This window comes from Ursus arctos, unplaced genomic scaffold (assembly GCF_023065955.2).
Source record: "Ursus arctos isolate Adak ecotype North America unplaced genomic scaffold, UrsArc2.0 scaffold_18, whole genome shotgun sequence".
Lineage (NCBI taxonomy): Eukaryota > Metazoa > Chordata > Mammalia > Carnivora > Ursidae > Ursus > Ursus arctos.
In genome coordinates, this window is record NW_026622852.1 from 40,998,231 (window position 1) to 41,017,130 (window position 18,900).

The window sequence follows — 18,900 nt, forward strand, 5'->3', positions numbered from 1 at the left end:
TAGTAAGTGCTCAATTAAGTTTCCTACGGTCACATTAATACTTGGTGTTTTATGTTTGTCATAAAATTAACACGCATACAGGGCGACTTAATTCAGCAGAAAATCACAAAGACAGCCGAAGCCGGCGGACCCTGCGCGGAGGTCGCGGCGGGGACCGGGGCGCCAGAGCGAGGGACGCCCACCCTGCGGCGGAGGCAGGCGGGCAGGAAGCTGGGGTGGCGGGCGCGCGGGGCCGCGGGTCGGGGCCCGGGGGCGGGGTCGGGGAGGCCCCGCCCAGCAGTCACCTGCGACAGGTGGAGCGCGCGGCGCCGGGCGCTCGGCCATGTCTGCGGAGAGCGCGGGGCCGGGGTCGGGGCCGCTGTGCCCCGAGCACGGCCAGGCTCTGAGCTGGTTCTGCTGCTCCGAGCGACGGCCCGTGTGCGCCGCCTGCGCGGGGCTGGGCGGCCGCTGCCGGGGGCACCGCATCCGCCGGGCCGAGGAGCGCGCGGAAGAGCTGCGGGTGAGCGGGCGGGGGCCCCGGAAGGCGGGAGGGGGGGTCTCCGGAGGGAGGGGACGCCGGGGTGGCGCGCCGAGAGGGACCGGCCGGGGACCCGGCGGCCGGTCCCGGAGCCCAGGCTTCGCGGTGGCACTGGCTGTGGAACTAGGCGGTTAAGGGTGTGGCCTCTGGAGTCGTGGGGACGTGAGTTCGAATCCCGCCGCCTCCCCACCTCCCTCGGAGTCTCGTAAGTCTCTGAGCTCAGCGCCCTCATCTGTAGTTGGAGGGCAGTAATAGCGCGCGTTTATTGGGGTTGTTGTGCGACAGACAGAAGATAATGGGTGAAATGCTCTTTAGTCTACCACATAGGGGCGGATCCAGCTGCCCCCTCTTCCTCCGTTGCTTTGTTGGCGGGGGGCGGGGGTGTTGAGAGCCGGGCCTGACCTTGGACTATATGCGGCTCCACTGCTCCAGTTGCCCGGGACGACGTGTGTCCCACGTCCCGCCTGGTGGAAGCTGACCAGAGAGAAAAGCCGGCCTTCCTCCCTCCTCAGCCCCTGGGCTCAAAGCCCCTCCCCTCGTGCACCCTTCAGGCTTCCTGGTAAGGTGATTTCTTTTCCCTTTCGGGCTTGGCCTTGACTGTACTCCAAACTGGTTCCACCTGGGTAAACGGAGGGGGCGGGTTGGATCTCAAGAGGTTCCTGCTGGATCTCTTCGCCTAGAGTTCCTCCCCGCCTCCACTCCGGCTTAGCTCCAAGCAGCTCACCTTCATCACCACGCGCCCCTGGTCCGAAACTGGGGAGTCAAAGTTACCCTGGGCCTTCCTCCCTCCTTCCACCCTAATTGTGGTCCCTGGGGATTTCCTTGCAATTTGATTAAGCCGCTTGATTTCCCCAACCTCACCTGCGTGCTCTGCCCACCTGTGAGGCCTGAGGGCTCTCCCTGGGGACTCAGGCTGCAGGGTAGTAAACACACCTGACTGGCCAGGAGGGATTCACTTACTCAGTGACACCTGAAAGCTCCTGGTTGGCCCCACGTGTCACCACTATCCATCATCAATAGTGTCAATGAAAATGAACTTGGATAATGTGGCGTAATAAACTTGAATAATGGATGGAAACTTTGCGAGCTCCAGAGCACTTCAGTATCCATCATCTCCCTCCATCCAAACCAAACTTTTGAAGTGATAGCCTACCTCCATTTTACAGATGAGGAAACTGAGGCCCAGAACCGGGCGGTAACTCCTCTGAGGTTTCTCATATTCAGGAGCTGGACCAAGGGAGTCATTGACTTGGCCCGAGAAAACCACCTCTTAGCTTCAGTGGAGAGAGGAAGTGGTGCTAATGGGTGTGAGAATTCAATAAAAACCTTAAAAAAAAAAAAAGTTGCCATCAGAGCTGAATCTGAGTGGTGGAAGGGGGTGAAGGCGGGGGCAGGGTGGCAGGCCTGGTGCTTGATTCAGAATGCAGTCTGCCCAGGGCGCCTTCCCTGAACCCTACTGATGCCCTAAGCACGGTCATCTCCTTTGCCTGGAGGGAGGGTGTTTTTTTTGCGCTTTTCTCCCTCTAATTTTGAGTATATTATGGCATTTCCACACTCCTTCTGCTATCCCTCTAGCCAGCAAAGGAATTTTGCCCCAGGGCAAGATGGTTACCATTCACCAACTCCTCTCTTACCTTCTGGGTTCCTGTCCTGTAGTTGGGCTCGGTTTCCTTAGTCCTCCGGCGTGTGGTGATCACAGCGTCCTCCCAGTCAGCTCAGTTGTTTCACTTAGTATTTGGACCAGTGAAGTGTCAGACGAATTCCCGACTGTGGGGCGGGAAGGATTTGCAGGGGCCTCCTAGAAGAGGAGCCCAGTTGCCTTTTGGCAGATGGCATCCGGGCAAAGCTCTGAGGGGAAGCAGTGGAGAAGCTGTCGGCTAGGAAGGAGTCCAAGTACCTGGAGAAATGGAGTGGAAAAGCAGGGGCCTGGCAAGTCACTTCTCCGTGGGCTTTGGCGTCTTCAATTCTAAAAGTCTCCCCTGCTCTCCGGGGGTCCGCTCACAGCTCTGGCAGATGTGAACCGCGGAACCTCTTGTGGTCCCAGAAGTGGATGTTCATTCAACAAATATTTATCCAGGGCCTCTATGTGTGGGAGACACTTTCCTCTAGGTAGTGGCCCACAGCCGACAAGTCAAAGTCATGGTGCTCGTGTTCCAGCGGTGGGGGAAAGATACAAAACAAGTAAACACACCGTCATGTAAGGCCGAGGAGTGATACTGCAAGGGAGAAAAATAAGCAAAGTTAGGGAATGGGGTGTGGGAGTAGTCAGGGAGGGCTTCCGAGGAGGTGACCCTGAATGGAGTGGGGGAGAAGACTTGTATATACGTGGATATACCTGTTTGTATATCCAGAAGACTGCTGGACGCAGAGGAAGCAACAGGTGCAAAGACGCTGTTGTCAGGACAAGTTTGGTGTGTTTATGGGACAGAAAGAAGGTCAGTGAGGAGAGTGCTAAGAGGCGACATTGGAGCCACAGGCAGAGTCTCTTCAGACAGGGCCTTGTTGGCTAAAGTGGGAAGCTTGATCTCACTATGAGTGTGCTGGAAAGCCACTGGAGGGTTTTGAGGAGGGACATGACCTGACCTCCTTTCCTGACACAAGGTGGCTGTGGCTAACTGTGGGGGCCAAGCCCAGTTAGGAGGCTCTCATAGCGGCTCCTGTGAGAGATATTGACCATCAGGGGAGAATAGCAAGAGTGGAAGAGACCAGAAGTGGCCAGAGGAGAGAGAGAGAGACTGTGGAGTCAGGGCTGATAGGACTCACTGAGGGATTAGATACATGCAAGTTTGGAGAGTAACCCCGGGGGTTTGGGTTGGGGTAATGATCTTGATGATTGCTGGTGCTGTTTAAAGGGCTAACTTAGGGAAGGGCAGTTGGAGAAGCCATGTTCTTCCGCTCAGGTGTGGAGAACCAGGGGGCTGGGTCGGAAGGAACACTCAGAGTGTATGCAGGAAAGTGATTATCACGGGGGCCACGGATTTCAGGAGAAGGAGGGAACTGAGGCCACAAGGTGGGTGATAGACACTGAAACGTGGTAAGACTAATGTATTGGTGACTTCAACTAAGCTGAAGAATGGTTGGACTGGAGAATCTAGAGTTAGTAATTTGGAAGGATGGGAGTGGTGGTCAGGGTGTGTGTGCCTTGAAATGAAGATTTTGGAGGTGCCATAGTTTTCAGTAATAATGAGGTCTGGGATGTGACCGTGGGTGCGAGTGGCTGAGGTGGGATAAAAGGGGGGGGGGAATCATTGGAATGGAATGAATGGACCAACGTGGATCACGACGCCATGGGTGTCCTTTGTCTTGCAGAACAAGATCGTGGACCAGTGTGAGAGGCTGCAGTTTCAGAGTGCCAGCATCACCAAGTATGTGGCTGAGGTCCTCCCAGGGAAGAACCAGAGAGCAGTGGTAGGTAGTTCTCCTTCCCCTCCACTCAGGACCTCTCCTAGGAGAAGACTCCAGCCTTAGGAGCATGGGCCATTCTGGGATCCCTTCCCAACCTCCCAGACTCACGGTGCTCCTAGCAAAGCCGGATGCCCAGGAAAGTCGGTTTCCCATCGCTCTGAGCCGTAGTTTTACCGTCTGGGCAGAGAGGACCATTCCCAGTACCACACTGGGGCAAATACTGCTGGAAAATGACTTTCTTGGGATAAAGGATCAGGAAGGGTAGGCTTCCTCCACCATCTACGTATTTCATGGTCAGCCCCTGACTTATAAAATAACCTCCGGACTTTGACGTGGAGTATTCTTTATGACAATCTTATGCAGTAGGGGGCAGTCACATCCCTGTTTCCAGATGGGGAAATGGGTCGCCTAGAGGTTAATTGACTTGCCCAATATCCACAACCTCCTGCCAGGAGGGCAGATTTTATTTATTTATTCGACAGGATAGAGACAGGCAGCGAGAGAGGGAACACAAGCAGGGGGAGTGGGAGAGGAAGAAGCAGGCTCATAGCGGAGGAGCCTGATGTGGGGCTCGATCCCATAACGCCGGGATCACGCCCTGAGCCGAAGGCAGACGCTTAACCGCTGTGCCACCCAGGCGCCCCTATTTTTTTCTAGTAATTTCTAACTTAACTTCATTATAGTCTGTATATCAGTTGTTTGAAATTTGTTGAGACTTGCTCTGTGCCGTAAAACACAGTCGCTTTAGGTAAATGTTTCACATTCAAAGCTTCTCTATCCTTACTAATTTTTTATCTGCCATATTCGCTGATATTCCCTTCCAGCAAGGGGCATTTATAGTTTCATATCATGCTGTGGATTTGTCTGTTTTTCCATAGAATTCTGTCTTTACTGGGCTCTTAAGTTTAGAAGAGTGTAGAATTCTAAAAGAAATCTCAAGCCGCATTCAGGGCAATAGAGTCTCAGCTCTCGATTACACCGGGTTTCAGTTTCCTTTCTACGTTCGGACTCCAGGGGCTTTCCTTTATGTAGCTGCCAGAGCAGCTCGACTTTTCAAAGGATGCTGTGGGCTATTTTTCCACCATTTCTGTGCTTTGTTTTAGGACAGTGTTTAGTTTATTCTGGTATATCTTTGGAAAGGGAGATTTTTTTTTTCCTCTGCTACGCTTTTCTGGGAATGAGTCAAGAAATGTGTTGAAATTGATTACAGTCTTCTAGTGAGAGAGTATCTGCTGCATCTTGGGACAGGGTCTGTTCTCGGTCCTGATCACAGACATAGTACAAACGTGGCTACAGACACCCACCCGGCTGGGCAAAACAGCAAGGTGCGATAGAGAGAACAGTAGCTAACGTTGTTGAACACTTCTGTGCTGGGCTTTGCTCTGTTTACTTTGTACGTAATAACTCGTTTAATCTTGCACAATAACCTCATGAGGTAGGTAATAGAGAAGATCAATAATGTATTCAACGCCCTGCAGAGAGCAAGTGGGTCAGCTAAGGTTTTACATCCAGGCACCGTCTGTCTCTAAAGCCTAACTTCCTGGGGCGCCTGGGTGGCTTGGTTAGTTAAGCATCTGCCTTTGGCTCAGGTCGTGATCTGGGTCCTGGGACCAAGTCCCCTCATCGGGCTCCCTCCTGAGCAGGGAGCCTGCTTCTCCCTCTCCCTCTGCCCCTTTCCCTGCTCATGCTCTGTCTCTGTCTCTTTCTCAAATAAATAAGTAAAATCTTAAAAAATAAAATAAAATAAATAAAGCCTAACTTCCTAACTAGTGTGTAATGGCTCAGGGAGCACTGAAGTTGGAGTCAGAATTAATTCTTGGGTTCACTTAGGCTATTCAGTCTCTTCCTCTCCCCTGGGCAAATTGTGGGTCTCAGTTTCTTCTGTAAAGCAGGGGTCATTACCCCCTTCACTGTACAGAGCAGGTCTGCACAGGCAGGGCACAGAGAAAGCTGCTGGCTGTCCCCAACGTTCCGGCACAAAGGACACTGTTCTACTCTCCCTTGTCTGGCAAGAGTGCAGGTGTTTCCTGCAGCCTTTGGGGAGGATTGATTGTCAGATGGCATTGGGGGAAACGGAATCGTGTTGGACTGAGAGTCAAAAGAACTAGGTTCTAGTCTCAGCTCTTACTGACGTGGCCTGCGAGCGCTATGAAGAGATTTTTGACTTAGTCAGAAGAAACTTTCCCCATAGTCATTCAGTAAATATTTGAGTCAGACCCTGTGCTAATTACTAGGAGACCCACATTAGCTTCACTAGGAGTGGATGGCATGCCCCCTGGCACGAATAAGAATTCTACCATGGAAGCCATTGGAATGGACAGATTTAGGAAAGACATAGTCAGAATATCAGCTGGACTACTGTTGGCACAGATCCTATTGATGGGGATGAATTTGTAGGCTCTTTTACTCTGCAATTCTCTAATTCTCTGACCTTGGTCCCTTGGCCTTGGTATTCTTGACTATGAAATAATTGATTCTAGTTGATCTCTAGACTATGCCCAGCTCTTCCATTCTGTGATCCTGGCTCTACGAGATATGACCTGGATGTCTGAATCTCACATTTCTTTACCCTAAACCATATTTGGGAACTCTTAAGGCCTGGATGGCGTAAGCACTGTTCCTTCCATTACTGTGCCTGTGGCAGACATGGCTAATCAATCCCAGCACTCCCTTCCACTGAGCCCAAATCCCCTTAATCTTGACTGGGGCTTCGCTGGGACCCGATTCCCTGTGTTCCTCATCAGAGCACGGCCAGTGCGGCACGGGAACTGGTCATCCAGAGGCTAGGTGTGGTGAGGAGTCTGTGTGAGAGCGAGGAGCAGCGCTTGCTGGAACAGGTGCATGGCGAAGAGGAGCGGGCCCACCAGAGCATCCTGACGCAGCGAGTCCACTGGACTGAGGCGCTGCAGAAGCTCGACACCATCCGGACCAGCCTGGTGGGCATGCTCACCCACCTGGATGACCTCCAGCTGATTGTAAGTCAGGCAGGGGTGAGGACGCAGCCAGTGCACCAGGCTTGCGGGTGGCAGGGGTCAGGGTGGGCTTCCTGGATGAAGTAACGTGGACGCCGGTGCCTGAAAGATAAAGGGGAGCGGCAACGTTAAAGGAAGTGAGCTAGAGATCGGGTTCAGAAGCGTGCAGAGGGAGGGAACTGACCGGGGCTCCTTACTCTTACCACCCAGAAACTACTGTGGGTAATATTTTGGTCCGTATTCCTGCAAAGTACTTCATACAGAGATGCAGATACTTGCGGTTTTTAACGGGACGGTCTGATGTCCGTGGACGAGTAAATACGCCCAGCAGAGAATCCGAATGTGGGACAGCCGAGCCGCGTTGGCGTTCAAGTGAGGCGGTCTGCATCGCTGCCCTAGATCGTGCATTCCCCGAGTCCCACGGCTTCCACGGACAGCACATTCCGTCCTGAACCCGGGCCCGGCCGCGGGCCGTGGGAGGCAGTGACCCATTCCGAGTGCGGGTGGGGAGGTGTGCGAAGAAGGACCCAGAGAGCTTTGTTTCGGCTCTTAAAGCAGGAACAGAACGCTTTATTCTAGAGTCCGTCCACGTGGCCCCCTCCATGCCAGCTGAATACATTCGTCCTGACTACCTGCTGAGTTCCTGGTACTAAGCCTGACCCTGTTTTCTTTTCTCACAGCAGAAGGACCAGGAGATTTTTGAAAGGTGAGTGTGGCCCGTCGTTTGCCTGGGCAGCCGTGGAGACCATGGCCCGCGGGCCTGTCGCTAGTCCACCACCGTCAGGCCCTGCTGCTCCCGGCAGAGAGCCCAAGGCCGAGAGCCCAAGGCGTGCCATGCTGCCCGGACCTGCCCCGCAGCCATGCTCCCCGCACTGGGGTCTTCTGAGCCTAACTGGGAGAACAGCTTGGCGAACCCTGCGGAAGGGTAGCGAAAGAAACACTTAGCAATCAGAGGCTTGCCAAGGGCTTTCTGAAATGTTATCTTGCTGCAAAATAACCAGTCCCCATCCCACCCACCCCCATCTACGGATGAAAATACTGAGGCTCAAAGAGGGACGTGGACTTGCCGAGGCCCCAGCCCACACCTGACACCTGCCCTACCACTGCTTCTCTGCCTCAGTCCCCCTTGCTCTGGGAAAGACTCTTGGAAACCTAAGTCTGCATTACCACCCCCCAAAATTTGCATTTTAATGAAGGAATAATAAAAGTGCTTCACCAGGCTCTCCCTGGCTCCTGAGAGGCTGAGAGCCAAGAGCCTGAGCAGTGGCCAAGAGGATGTAATTGGCCAGGCAAAGAAATTAAATTCTGGAGAAATAAACATCTTCTGTGAGAGATTTCGGAGCTGTATCTGGGGAGCACAGTCCATTCTTCTTGGCTATTTTTATATTTAAATTTCAACAGTAATACATGTGCATGAGAGAAAGAGAGAAAATGCCACCAATATAAAACCATTGAAAATTTAAAATGTCTCTGGGCGCCTGGCTGGCTCATTTGGTAGACCGAGTGACTCTTGATCTTAGGGTTGTGAGTTTGAACCCCACTTTGGGCATAGAGACTACTTAAAAAAAAAAATTTTTTTTTTTTAATGTCTCCACCACCCCTTCCCAATCCTATTCCCTGGAGGTGATCAGCTTTAAAAGTCAGATATGTATCTTATGGACTTTCCTATGTCAATAGAGTCCTAGGAGAGTATGTCTGGGCTTGTTTACCTCTAAAAGAATATTTTTTTAAAAACACAGTTGGGATTGTCTTAACACTTGCTGTTCTATAACTTGGCAGGCTCTCTGGGAATCTCTCTGACTCAGGATGTATAGATTTGCCTCACTCTTTGGAGAGTCTGTGAGGGCTCCCCCAGTATGGACGCCTCGAACTTGATTTTATAGTCTCCTGTAAATGCTTGGCTTGTTCCTCCTTTTCCCTCTTCTAATCTTTCCACACTTCCGCTAGTCTTCTCTTTCTCCTTTACCTTCACCTTCCTCTAAAGCCATCCTGTCTTCAACTTCGAGCTGTTCTGATTTTTGAAAAAAATTTGATCTTTAATTTTTTTTTTCTTATTTTAAAATATTTCATATGCAGAGAAAAGTTGCAAAAAGAGTATAAGGAGCTTCACCTAGAAATCCTGATTGTTAGTATTTTGCCATATCTGCTCTCTCTCTCGGTCTGTTTGTCTCTTCCTCTCTATTTAACAAGTGAATATATGGCACTTATTTTATTTGAGAGTAAGTTGCAGAAAGCAAGACCTTTTATGCCTAAATACTTCAGCATCTTTCTCTCAAGAACAAAGACAATCTCTTATACAACTACAGTGTCGCTATTAAGCTCAGGAAATTTAGTGTTGATATAATACTATTATCTAAAATATAGTCCATATTCAAATGCTGCCAGTTGTGCCCACAAAGTTCTTAATGGTGTTTGGTGTGTTTTTTGTGTTGTGGGTTTTGTTTCCTGATCCATCTGGAATTCCTGATTTAATTTGGAATTTATTCCTTAGCCTTTTAAAACAACAATAACAACAAAATACTTTTTTTTTTTTAAGAATTTATTTATTTGTCAGAGAGAGAGAGAGAGAGAGAGCACAAGTAGGGGAGCAGCGGGCAGAGGGAGCAGCAGGCTCCCCGCTGAGCAGGGAGCCCAATGTGGGACTCGATCCCAGGACCCTGGGATCATGACCTGAGTGGAAAGCTGCCGCCTATCCAACTGAGCCCAGGCGTCCCCGTGAGTTTTCCCTTCTGAACCATGAGGTGCTGGACCAGCTGGTTGTCTGGACTGTAGTGTCTGCAATTGGCCTGGGTTGGCCCAGCGCTGCTGACATGGGTTCCTCTTTCCTCCCTGCCTGATGGCTGGGGCTCCTCCAGCCCCAGCTTCAGTGCTTTGGGAAGATAGCAACAGACCCTCTCTTGTCCTGACCACAAAGAGCCTTTGTTACCAGAGCCTGCTCTCAGCTTTTCTAGGGCTCTGGTCACCTTGCTCTTCCCAAGCCAGGACAATCAATGACAGTCTTGCAAAGAGCTTGCATCCATGAGATGTGCCCCACCCTCTCTCCCTGCTCCTTCATTATGGGCAGAACCAGGAGGTTTGGGGATGAGAGTGTGCTCTCAGAACTGCTACCTGATCTCAGCCATCTCAGGGTAGAGGGGCTGGGAAAGCGCTTTCTCAGAACCCAGTTCAGAGGTCTGCAAAGCTCCCTCATGAACGCTTACTTTGCCCTACACCCCTTTGATTCTTTTCATTTTAGACCAAGAGGAGATTATGTTGAACAGTGCCTGGACTCCAGACTGGATTTGTTCGATTTTTGCATGGAGGCAGGACTTGAACCCAGCTCCCCTTTTTAGCTGAGTGCTTTCTCTGAATCTCTGTTCTTTCCTGTCAGATGGGATAACAGCTATCTTCCAGGTTATAGCAAAGATTACATAAGATTCTATAGAAGAACCTGGATACTTTAATAAATGGTAATTCTCCCCTCCGAGGCATCTTCTGTTCCCATATTCCCTGCAGCCGCACCCAGTAACCCGTGAGCTAAGGAGAGGTAGCTAGTGGGAGCAAAGCGCTAGGACTAATTTATGGTTGGGGTGATAACTGATAGTCCTTTCTTGTCTTGTGGGATCCCTCAAGGGTATTTGCATTTCTTTTCTTTTCTTTTTTCTTTTTTTTTTTTTTTTTACAGATTTTATTTATTTGTCAGAGAGAGAGAGAGCACAAGCAGGGGGAGAGGCGGGCAGAGGGAGAAGCAGACTCCCTGCCGAGAGGAGAGCCCAATGCGGGGCTCCATCCCAGGACCCTGGGATCATGACCTGAGCCGAAGGCAGATGCTTAACCAACTGAGCCACCCAGGCATCCCGGGTACTTGCATTTTAAGAGCAGAAGAGTGGCTGTACCTTCTTACTGAACCAATAGGCTTTGCTGCAATAGGTTTTGGAAGAAGGCGAGATTTTCTCCACACAGGATGGGGGAGTGGAAAGACTGGTGCATAAGAGGCTTAGGTCCTGTCCCTGCTCTGCTGTTAACTTAGAGACCCCGCAGGTTGTTTCTCCTACAGAGCAGACCAACTCCATGTTCTAATACTGGCACCAAGTATTTACCTCTCTGAAAACTGTCTGCCTTGCTGGAATTAAGTCCCCTGGGGGGCACAAGGGGAAAGTCCAGCTCTCTGTTTGGCTCAGACCTCCTTTTAGGGGGCTCCTGTGTGGGGCCTGGCTGCCAATCTTGGTGTCACCCTCATGGGAAGAGGATTTTACTTCTGTCCCTTTCCCATCACCCTATATGGATTCAGATCCATTTCCAGAACCTTCCTGAATCCTGTTTTTCTTTTTTTCTCCCTTCCACAAGGACCGAGGAAGCAGAGGGCATTTTGGATCCCCAGGAGTCGGACAAGTTAAACTTTAATGAGAAGTGCATTCGGAGCCCACTACTTACCCAACTCTGGGTGACAGCGGTTCTCGGGTCCCTCTCAGGTTAGGAGCTGTTAGAGCCCAGCACCAGTGGGAACAACTGGGCGGCTGGCTGACTGGCTGGGGGGTGCTGCCGGGTCACACTGGGGAATAGAACATCTGGCACCGTGGCTAAAACAAACAGTGATGCCAGATGCAGGCTTGTCAGTGAAGCCAAGGTTCTGGACAGGCCCGGGGTGGCTGGCCAGGTCCTTCCCGTTTCCAGACCAATCTGCTCTGTTGGCTCTGAGAAAAATCTTGTTTCGGTAAGTCACAGCTCTGTCCTGCCCGAGTGGGACAGCTTAGTAGTATTTCCTGGAAACCGAGTTTCTCCTTAAGATACAAGTGCTGGCCAACTGGAGAGCATCTGGAGCGAGAATTGAGCTGCCTGGTTTCACCTCACTTACTTACCAAACAGTGACTCAGACAGACTGTGGCCTGGCCTCATGCGGTGAATGTGACACAGTCTTCTCCCTGCAGGAAGTCCCACTTAGTGCAGTTCTCCAAGCAGAACCCCCCAAGCTAGGTGGGAGCTTCTGCTCCTGGTTGTAGTGTTTGCACAATTCAGAGAGGTTAGGGTAATGGACTGAATTTTTCCTCAATTTTAACCCTCCTCCCTTGCGTGTTAGCCTTAATTTTTAAATACAAGCTCTAGCTTGTCTGCTCTGGATTCTGTTATCAGAGAGTGCCTGATTTGCCAGCAGTCCCATTTAGTGAGCTGGTGGAAAGTATGGATCTGATGCTTCCTAGCTCCCGGGCCCATGCCCGTAGGACAGATATGATCTGGAGGCCGCAGATAGGCCCCAACTGGAATGTGCTCTGATCGGTGCTGGATGCTAGACCTGGGAACAAAATGCTGGGTCTTCATTTTGCCCTGCCACCAACTAGGTGTGTGACTTTGGGCAACTTGCTTCTCCTCTCTGGGCCTTCCTCCTAGTTTACAGGTGAGGGTCTTGGACGAATAATCACTCTTGTTATCATGGCCACCACTTCCTGGGCACTGACTAATGCAGGCACTTTAGATGTACCATCCCGTTCGGTCCTCACGTCCACCCTGTGATAAGTCCGATTGATCCCCACTTTACAGATGAGGGTACTGGGGCTCAGAGAGAGTAAATGGTTCGTGTGAGGTAACACTGCTGGTGAGTGGCGAGGAAGCCCCTTGCTGCCGGACCGGACCAGGTTAGGGCTGACGGTGGGCCTTGGGCAACTCTGAGAATTCTTCCTGGCAGGCACGGAGGACGTGCGTATCGACGAGAGGACCGTCAGCCCCTTCCTGCAACTGTCAGATGATCGAAGGACCCTGACCTTCAGTGCCAAGAAGTCCAAGGCCTGTGCAGATGCCCCCGAGCGCTTTGACCACTGGCCCAATGCCCTCGCGGCCACCCCCTTCCAGGCGGGGCTGCACACCTGGATGGTGAATGTCCAGAACAGTTGTGCCTACAAGGTGGGTGTGGCCCTGGGCCAGCTGCCCCGCAAGGGCTCGGGCAGTGACTCTCGCCTGGGCCACAACACCTTCTCCTGGGTCTTCTCCCGCTACGACCAGGAGTTCCGTTTCTCCCACGCCGGGCAGCACGAGCCCCTGCGGCTGCTGCGCTGCCCCACGCAGCTGGGTGTGCTTCTAGACTTGCAGGCGCACGAACTGCTCTTCTACGAGCCGGCCTCGGGCACGGTGCTCCACACCCACCACGCGCCCTTTTCAGGGCCCCTCTTCCCAGTCTTTGCGGTGGCCGACCAGACCATTTCCATCATCCGCTGACCCGTGGCCACCGGGCGTCCTGGTCTACTCCCCACCATGCCTCCAGGCCGCGTTCCTACCCAGTGTCTTTTCCCCCCGATGTTGCCTCTGCCCGATGGGCAGCTTTGGGAGGGGTAGGGATCCGTTTCTGGTCTGGGTTCAGCTGTGACATGCTGGGTGTCTGTGGGGAGCTTAGTCTCCCAAACCCACTGGGCATCTGCCCCTCTGAGGCCGTCTTGTCCACCACGTCACGTCTGGCAACCAGCGCTGTGCCTGGTGCCTACAGATTATGCAATAAATATTTGGCAAGCGAACGGACGGATGGAAAGGAGCCTGTGTGTGTGTGGTAGACTCTTCTGGAGAAGCACTGCCTTCCAGCCCTCTGCCCCCTCCCCCGGCTTCAAGCAGGTCGAAGTGGCTCTGGCAGAAAAGCCTGGAAGCTTTCATCTCCTCAGTTCCATGCTTCTCAGTCCTTTTCCTGACACGGCACAGAGAGAACATCTCTTTCTAGCACACAAGAACCACCTGAAAGGGATTCAGAACTCCTGTGAGGCTGCTCAGAGGACTCTGGACTGGGTGCGGGGTGCTGTGTCCCCCCAGCAGGTCCAGCCTGGCGGCTCAGAAGACAGAGGAACGTGTCTGGAGGTAACCTGACTGCAACGCCCCCATTGGCAGCTCTGCCTCGAGCTTGACAGTGGAGCTCAGCTGTGCCCACCCGTGGTCACAGGGACAAACTGCCCCCGCCCCCGGCCTGCAGCTCGTGCCCCCCTCTCCTGACATAATGTGGAGACCTGGAGTGAGGGCTTCCAACCCCAGAGAGCTGAGGGAGTATGAGGGCCAGACTTAGGGAACATGTATGTTATTAAAGGTTTTAAAAGATTGGAAAGTTTCTTCCATGTTCTTTGTGGGAAATTGGGCAAATCCCCCAAATGCCAGCTCACATTTAAGAGGTGTGCTTGCTGGGAAAGAGAGATCTTCCTCACCCTCCTCCGCATTTCCAGCTCAGCATACACAGCCGAACGAGCACCGAGACGGTTCTGGGCCCTGCATTGCTGGAACCGGGGGCAAATCCCTTCCTGTTCTCTGACGTCACAGTAGAACAGTGGTCCTCATATTTCTCTTTTATTTAGGAACACAGTTCAAAGCCAATCTTACCTACAACTTCAGGCCCCTGGGCTCAAAGATGGGGGCCAGAGCCCTCCCTACTCTTAAGTTTGCTCAGTAATTTACTCCAAACACTGGGTAGATCAAATCCAGTCCACAGATCGAATGGCAACTTTTTTGGTTGAGATGACTTCTGAGGCCCTTGCAGCTCTGAGAACACAGCTCACAACCCACGTTATCACGGCCTGATACCTGGGAATTAATGTCCGAGGCAGACAGACCTGGAAGAAGTCTGGCCATCTGAGAAGGGCCTCTCTCCCCTCACAGGGACACAGTCTCTGCCCAGAATCTTGGGCCAAAGCCCACCTTTTCTACTCTGCACCTGAAGCTCCCCCCCTACAATGCTCCCCAAACTGCCAATCTAACCCCCCACGGTAGCCCTCAGTCCACAGTTCATGGGCCTCCTGCCAGGAATGCGTGTCTTATTCTCTCTGCCCACCTAAATGTCACCACAGTTCGGGGCCACTCTGGAACCCTCCCTGGCGGTTGGCACCGGAACAAAACACCATGTTATGTGCCTGGCAGTAGGCAAGGAATAGAAGAGTCTGGTAAATACCAAGCAGGTGTGAGAGGAGAGGAGTGTGAAGAGGGGAGAGGCAGGAAGAGACATGGAATTTATTTTTTTTTTAAGATTTTTATTTATTTATTTGACAGAGATAGAGACAGCCAGCGAGAGAAGGAACACAAGCAGGGGGAGTGGGAGAGGAAGAAGCAGGCTCATAGCGGAGGAGCCTGATGTGGGGCTTGATCCCACAACACCGGGATCACGCCCTGAGCCGAAGGCAGACGCCCAACCGCTGTGCCACCCAGGTGCCCCGAGACATGGAATTTTTAAAACTCAGCCTACTTCTTCAGTCTCGTCATTTCCCCCCATGTGTCCTACATTCCTGCCACCTCAAGCTCCGGTCCCTGTTCCCTGTGCTCTCCTACCTCCGTGCTAACACCTATGACTGGGGTGCCCTTCAAAACTGACCTGTAGAACACCTTCCCTGTTCTCCCGGGATCTCCACTGCACTGTCTTAAGGGACACAGCCCTCTCCTGGCAACTTAGTGGTCAAGCCAAGGGCTTTGGACTCAGGCAGTCCTAAACTGGAACCCTGGCTCTCTCACATACTAGCTGTGACCTCTGGCAGCCTCCTTCTGAATCTCTCATTTGTAAAGTGCCGGTCCCACTACCTCTGTCCGTCACGTAGCTCTGAGGGTTATATATGCACATAAAGGACCGACACCTGGCAAGCATGAGTGAGCATCTTCTTGTGATGTAATTATGGCGCTCGTCTGAAATCCTGTTCACACTATATAGTCGTAGAGGACATGTCCCCACAGCACAGCTTAGCACCCCCATTTCCAAACTAAGGTCCTCTGATCTCCTGCTACCCACAGGGAGTTGTAAAGGCTTCAGGGCCCGACTGAGGGGCTCTACAACCTGTCTCAACCCTAGCAGTTTCTTGCTTTTGCTGCTTGGCATCCTGGGGTTCCAGTCAGCTCTCCCACGACAAAAGCGCCCTCCTGCTAAAACAAAGTTCGACCGCGCCTGATTTTGAAGCTACCTGGGCCCCAGTGACTCTTGTAGGTGGGGGGTGGGAGGGCTGGGAGGGACACAGGTGTGGCAAATAAACCACCGCGGAGGCGTGGAGCGGGGATCAAACCCCGCATTCTCGGCTTTATAGTCAGATCGCATTTGGACGCCGCCGGGAGAGGGGCAGAGGCCAGTTCTCAGGAAGGAAGCAGCTATCTCCAGAGTTTGCTGGAGCCACTTCCCCCATCAGACTCAAAGTCCCAGAGGTGAGCCCTCCAGGCGGTCAAGGGCAGGCAGGAGATGGGACAGTGAGGGGAGGAGGCATTCTTGGGGTACAGAACCCTCGACTGCAGGGTCCAAAGGCTCTGGGCCAAGCACCAGGAAGCTGCGCATACCTACAGCCCGTGCCCCCTTGTAATCACAGTGGTAACTGTCCCCAACGTGGGCCGCTACTGCCGGGTCCACTTGAGCAAGCCGCAAGGCCTCGTGGAAAATACGGGGGTCAGGCTTGGGCCAGCCGGCAGCCTCGGAGGTCAGCACAAAGTCAAAGTGTTCCCGCAGGCCCAGCCCCCTCAGGATAGCCTCCAGTCGCCGGTCGAAGTTGGAGACCACGGCCAGCCTCAGACCCCGTTTTCGGCACCCTCTCAGGGTGGCCTCGGCCCCCTCCAACACCTGCCAGCTGCAGGGCTTACAGAAGTCCTCATACAGTTGGTCAGCGATGGGGGCCACAGCCTGGGCATCTCGAACCCCCGCTAGGCGGAAGGTCTGCAAGACCACATCCAGCCACCACTGGCGGGAGGTGAGGCCCTGGCTCAGGCCGTAGTTGGGGAAGCTGTGGCTCTGAGTCCTGTAGGCCTGCCTGAAGGCGTGTCCCAGACGGGCGGCCTCCACCTCTAGCCCGTGGGCCCGGGCCTTGGTGGCATATTCCTCTCCCACGGGGTGGCGGAGCCTGAGCAGTGTGTCCTTCACGTCCCACGTCAGCAGTCGTATCTGCAGCCGATGCGCCATGGGCCTGTCGGAGGGGGCAAGTCCACCCCAGGTCTGCCAGGGCCTAAAGAGAAACTGAGCCAGACAATACCCCCTCCACAACCTAAAGGTCTTCTCTTTCCAGGCCTTGTGGGTCAGAGTTGTGGCACTTCCTCACAGCAGAAGATCCTGGAATGAGACAGCAGTGAGGTGGCAATTCAAGCCTTACAGACTGGGTTCAAATTCTGACACTTCCCACTAACTGTGTGACCCAAGGAGTGTCACTCTCTGCATCTCTGTCTCCTAAGTGAAGAGCACAACATGCCAACCTCACAAGATTGCTGCAGTAAATGAGATCATCCATTCATTCCACCAATTTCTGGCACGTACTATGTGCTAGATGCTAGGGAACAGGATAGATTTCCAGCCCTCCTGGCATTTACAGGCATTAAAGAACAGCAGACACAGATATGAGACAAAGAACTATACAAACACTGAAGTATAACAAGGTCAGCATGTGCCATAAAGATATAAACCCAGGGATACCATCTCATTTGTGTTGAACTTCCTAAGTGAGTCAAGCTTCGATGGAGATCTGAACGGCGATGCAGGAAATGGCGGTGGTTAAGTGTTCCTGGCACTGGAAACAGCAAGTGCAAAGGCCCTGAGGTAGGTCAATGTCACGTCTGCCGCTTTGGGTAGACAGGGCCGCTGTGGCAGGGCCTTGTAGATCAAGGTAAGGAAACAATTATGCTTACTATTATACTATTGTTAATAATGCCAAAGACCTTGCAGACCATGTGACAGACCCCTTGTTTATCAGGGAAGACTGAGCCAGAGAGGGGCAGACACTTGCCTAAGGTGAATCAGTGGCACAGCCAGCACCAGAACCCAAACTTCCAGACTCTGGCCAGTGCTCCCTTCCACTGCATCATGCTTACACAAATTTGGATTTGAAAACAATCTGATTTGGGCGAATCAGCACAGCACAGGGCCAAAGGTAGACAGAGCAGCCTGGTGCTGTCTCTAAGCCTCTCTGAGCCCCAGCTTCATCTTTACTGGAGGTAAAAAGGTCTGCCTAGGTGGAGAGCCAATGAAAGCATTACTGAGTCAATGCACAAGAAACAAGTCCTCAGCCTGTTGCCCAGAGGCTGGGTGCAGCTTCTTGCCCCACACAGTTGATTCTGGGCAATCTCAGGCTGTCTAGCTGAAACCCGAGGGTCGAGAGTTCAGAGTACAGCCAAGCTGTCCTTGAGGAAGGGAAGTGGCTGGTGAAGCTGGGGACAAAGCCATAGGGGAAGTCTGTCAAGGAAATGAATTTAAGTCCATCTGGAAATTAGGAAGAGCCATCCAAAGGCCCTGTCACTTTACTGATGGGTAGATGGAGGCCCAGCGAGGGGCGGGAACTCGCCCAAAGCCACGCAGGGAGTCACTAGCAGCTAAAACTAGAACAAAGAGCTCTGGCTCCCGACCCACAGCCTTTTCCGTTTCTGGAAGCCGGGGCTGAGGACTCTGGGCTTGCAAGCCCGAATTTCTCGGCGTTCCTCCTCACCTGCAGGGCTTGACGGCAGCAAAGTCCAGGTAGCCCGCTGTTAGAGCTAAATCTCTACAGCTGCCGTTTGCAGCGTGACCTCCGGCGTGACGTGGCTGCGGCCGGCCTCCCTCTGGCCCCTTCCCGGCTCCGGCGCGCTCCGACCGCTCGGCGCCGACCCCGGACCCCCAATTCCCAACCTCCCAGACTCAGGACCCAGCTGACCCGCAGGCAAAACCCGCGGGAGGAAGCCGCAGCCCCAGGCAGGCTCTGGAATGCCGCGCAGGCGCTCGGCCACGCCCACGAGGCCGGAGGCCCGCCCCTCCTGGCCCCGCCCCTCCTAGCCCCGTCCCTGGCCCTCCGCCTTCCCGGTGCCTCCTCCCGCGGTTCTCCCCGCCTCTCCCCCGCCACAGTCCTCTCCGCTCCCTCACCGCCTCCCCTCCCCCGGCGCCCTCGGTCACCCGCCTTCCTGGTCCTTTCCGTCCCCCTCTCTGCCCGAGCGTGAGACCCCACACCCTCTCACTGCCCGTCCCGCTCCCCCCGCCCCGCACCCCGTATCTCTGGTCACCTTGCCCACTCTTCTCTCTCTGCCTGCCCCGCCCTCGCCCTCGCCCTCGCCCTCTTTGCCTCTCCCCCCAGGCTGACTTGGGAAGAGGGGCAA

General features: G+C 53.3%; 2 protein-coding genes across 2 annotated transcripts; one reads left to right on the forward strand and one right to left on the reverse strand.

The window, feature by feature from the left end:
• The first annotated feature begins 322 nt into the window (after positions 1-322).
• BSPRY (B-box and SPRY domain containing) lies at positions 323-13,935 on the forward strand. The gene is made up of 6 exons (XM_026513792.3): positions 323-499; positions 3,827-3,925; positions 6,667-6,897; positions 7,575-7,600; positions 11,221-11,345; positions 12,554-13,935. Exons 1-6 carry the CDS (start codon positions 323-325, stop codon positions 13,078-13,080), a joined length of 1,185 nt encoding a protein of 394 aa, XP_026369577.1. The 3' UTR covers positions 13,081-13,935.
• Positions 13,936-14,837: 902 nt separating this feature from the next.
• On the reverse strand, positions 14,838-18,532 carry HDHD3 (haloacid dehalogenase like hydrolase domain containing 3). Its single transcript, XM_026513793.4, has 2 exons — positions 18,261-18,532; positions 14,838-16,897 (listed from the first exon to the last, which is right to left on the reverse strand). Exon 2 carries the CDS (start codon positions 16,748-16,750, stop codon positions 15,995-15,997), a length of 756 nt encoding a protein of 251 aa, XP_026369578.1. The 5' UTR covers positions 16,751-16,897; positions 18,261-18,532; the 3' UTR covers positions 14,838-15,994.
• Between the last annotated feature and the right edge of the window lie 368 nt (positions 18,533-18,900).

What these genes read in the sequence shown, in the direction of transcription:
- BSPRY (XM_026513792.3), top strand. Translation starts at nt 323, where the DNA reads ATGTCTGCGGAGAGCGCGGGGCCGGGGTCGGGGCCGCTGTGCCCCGAG. An exon ending in GACCAGGAGATTTTTGAAAG is followed by an intron (nt 7,601 to 11,220) that starts GTGAGTGTGGCC and finishes CCCTTCCACAAG; the next exon opens with GACCGAGGAAGCAGAGGGCA. An exon ending in GGTTCTCGGGTCCCTCTCAG is followed by an intron (nt 11,346 to 12,553) that starts GTTAGGAGCTGT and finishes TCTTCCTGGCAG; the next exon opens with GCACGGAGGACGTGCGTATC.
- HDHD3 (XM_026513793.4), bottom strand. Translation starts at nt 16,750, where the DNA reads ATGGCGCATCGGCTGCAGATACGACTGCTGACGTGGGACGTGAAGGAC.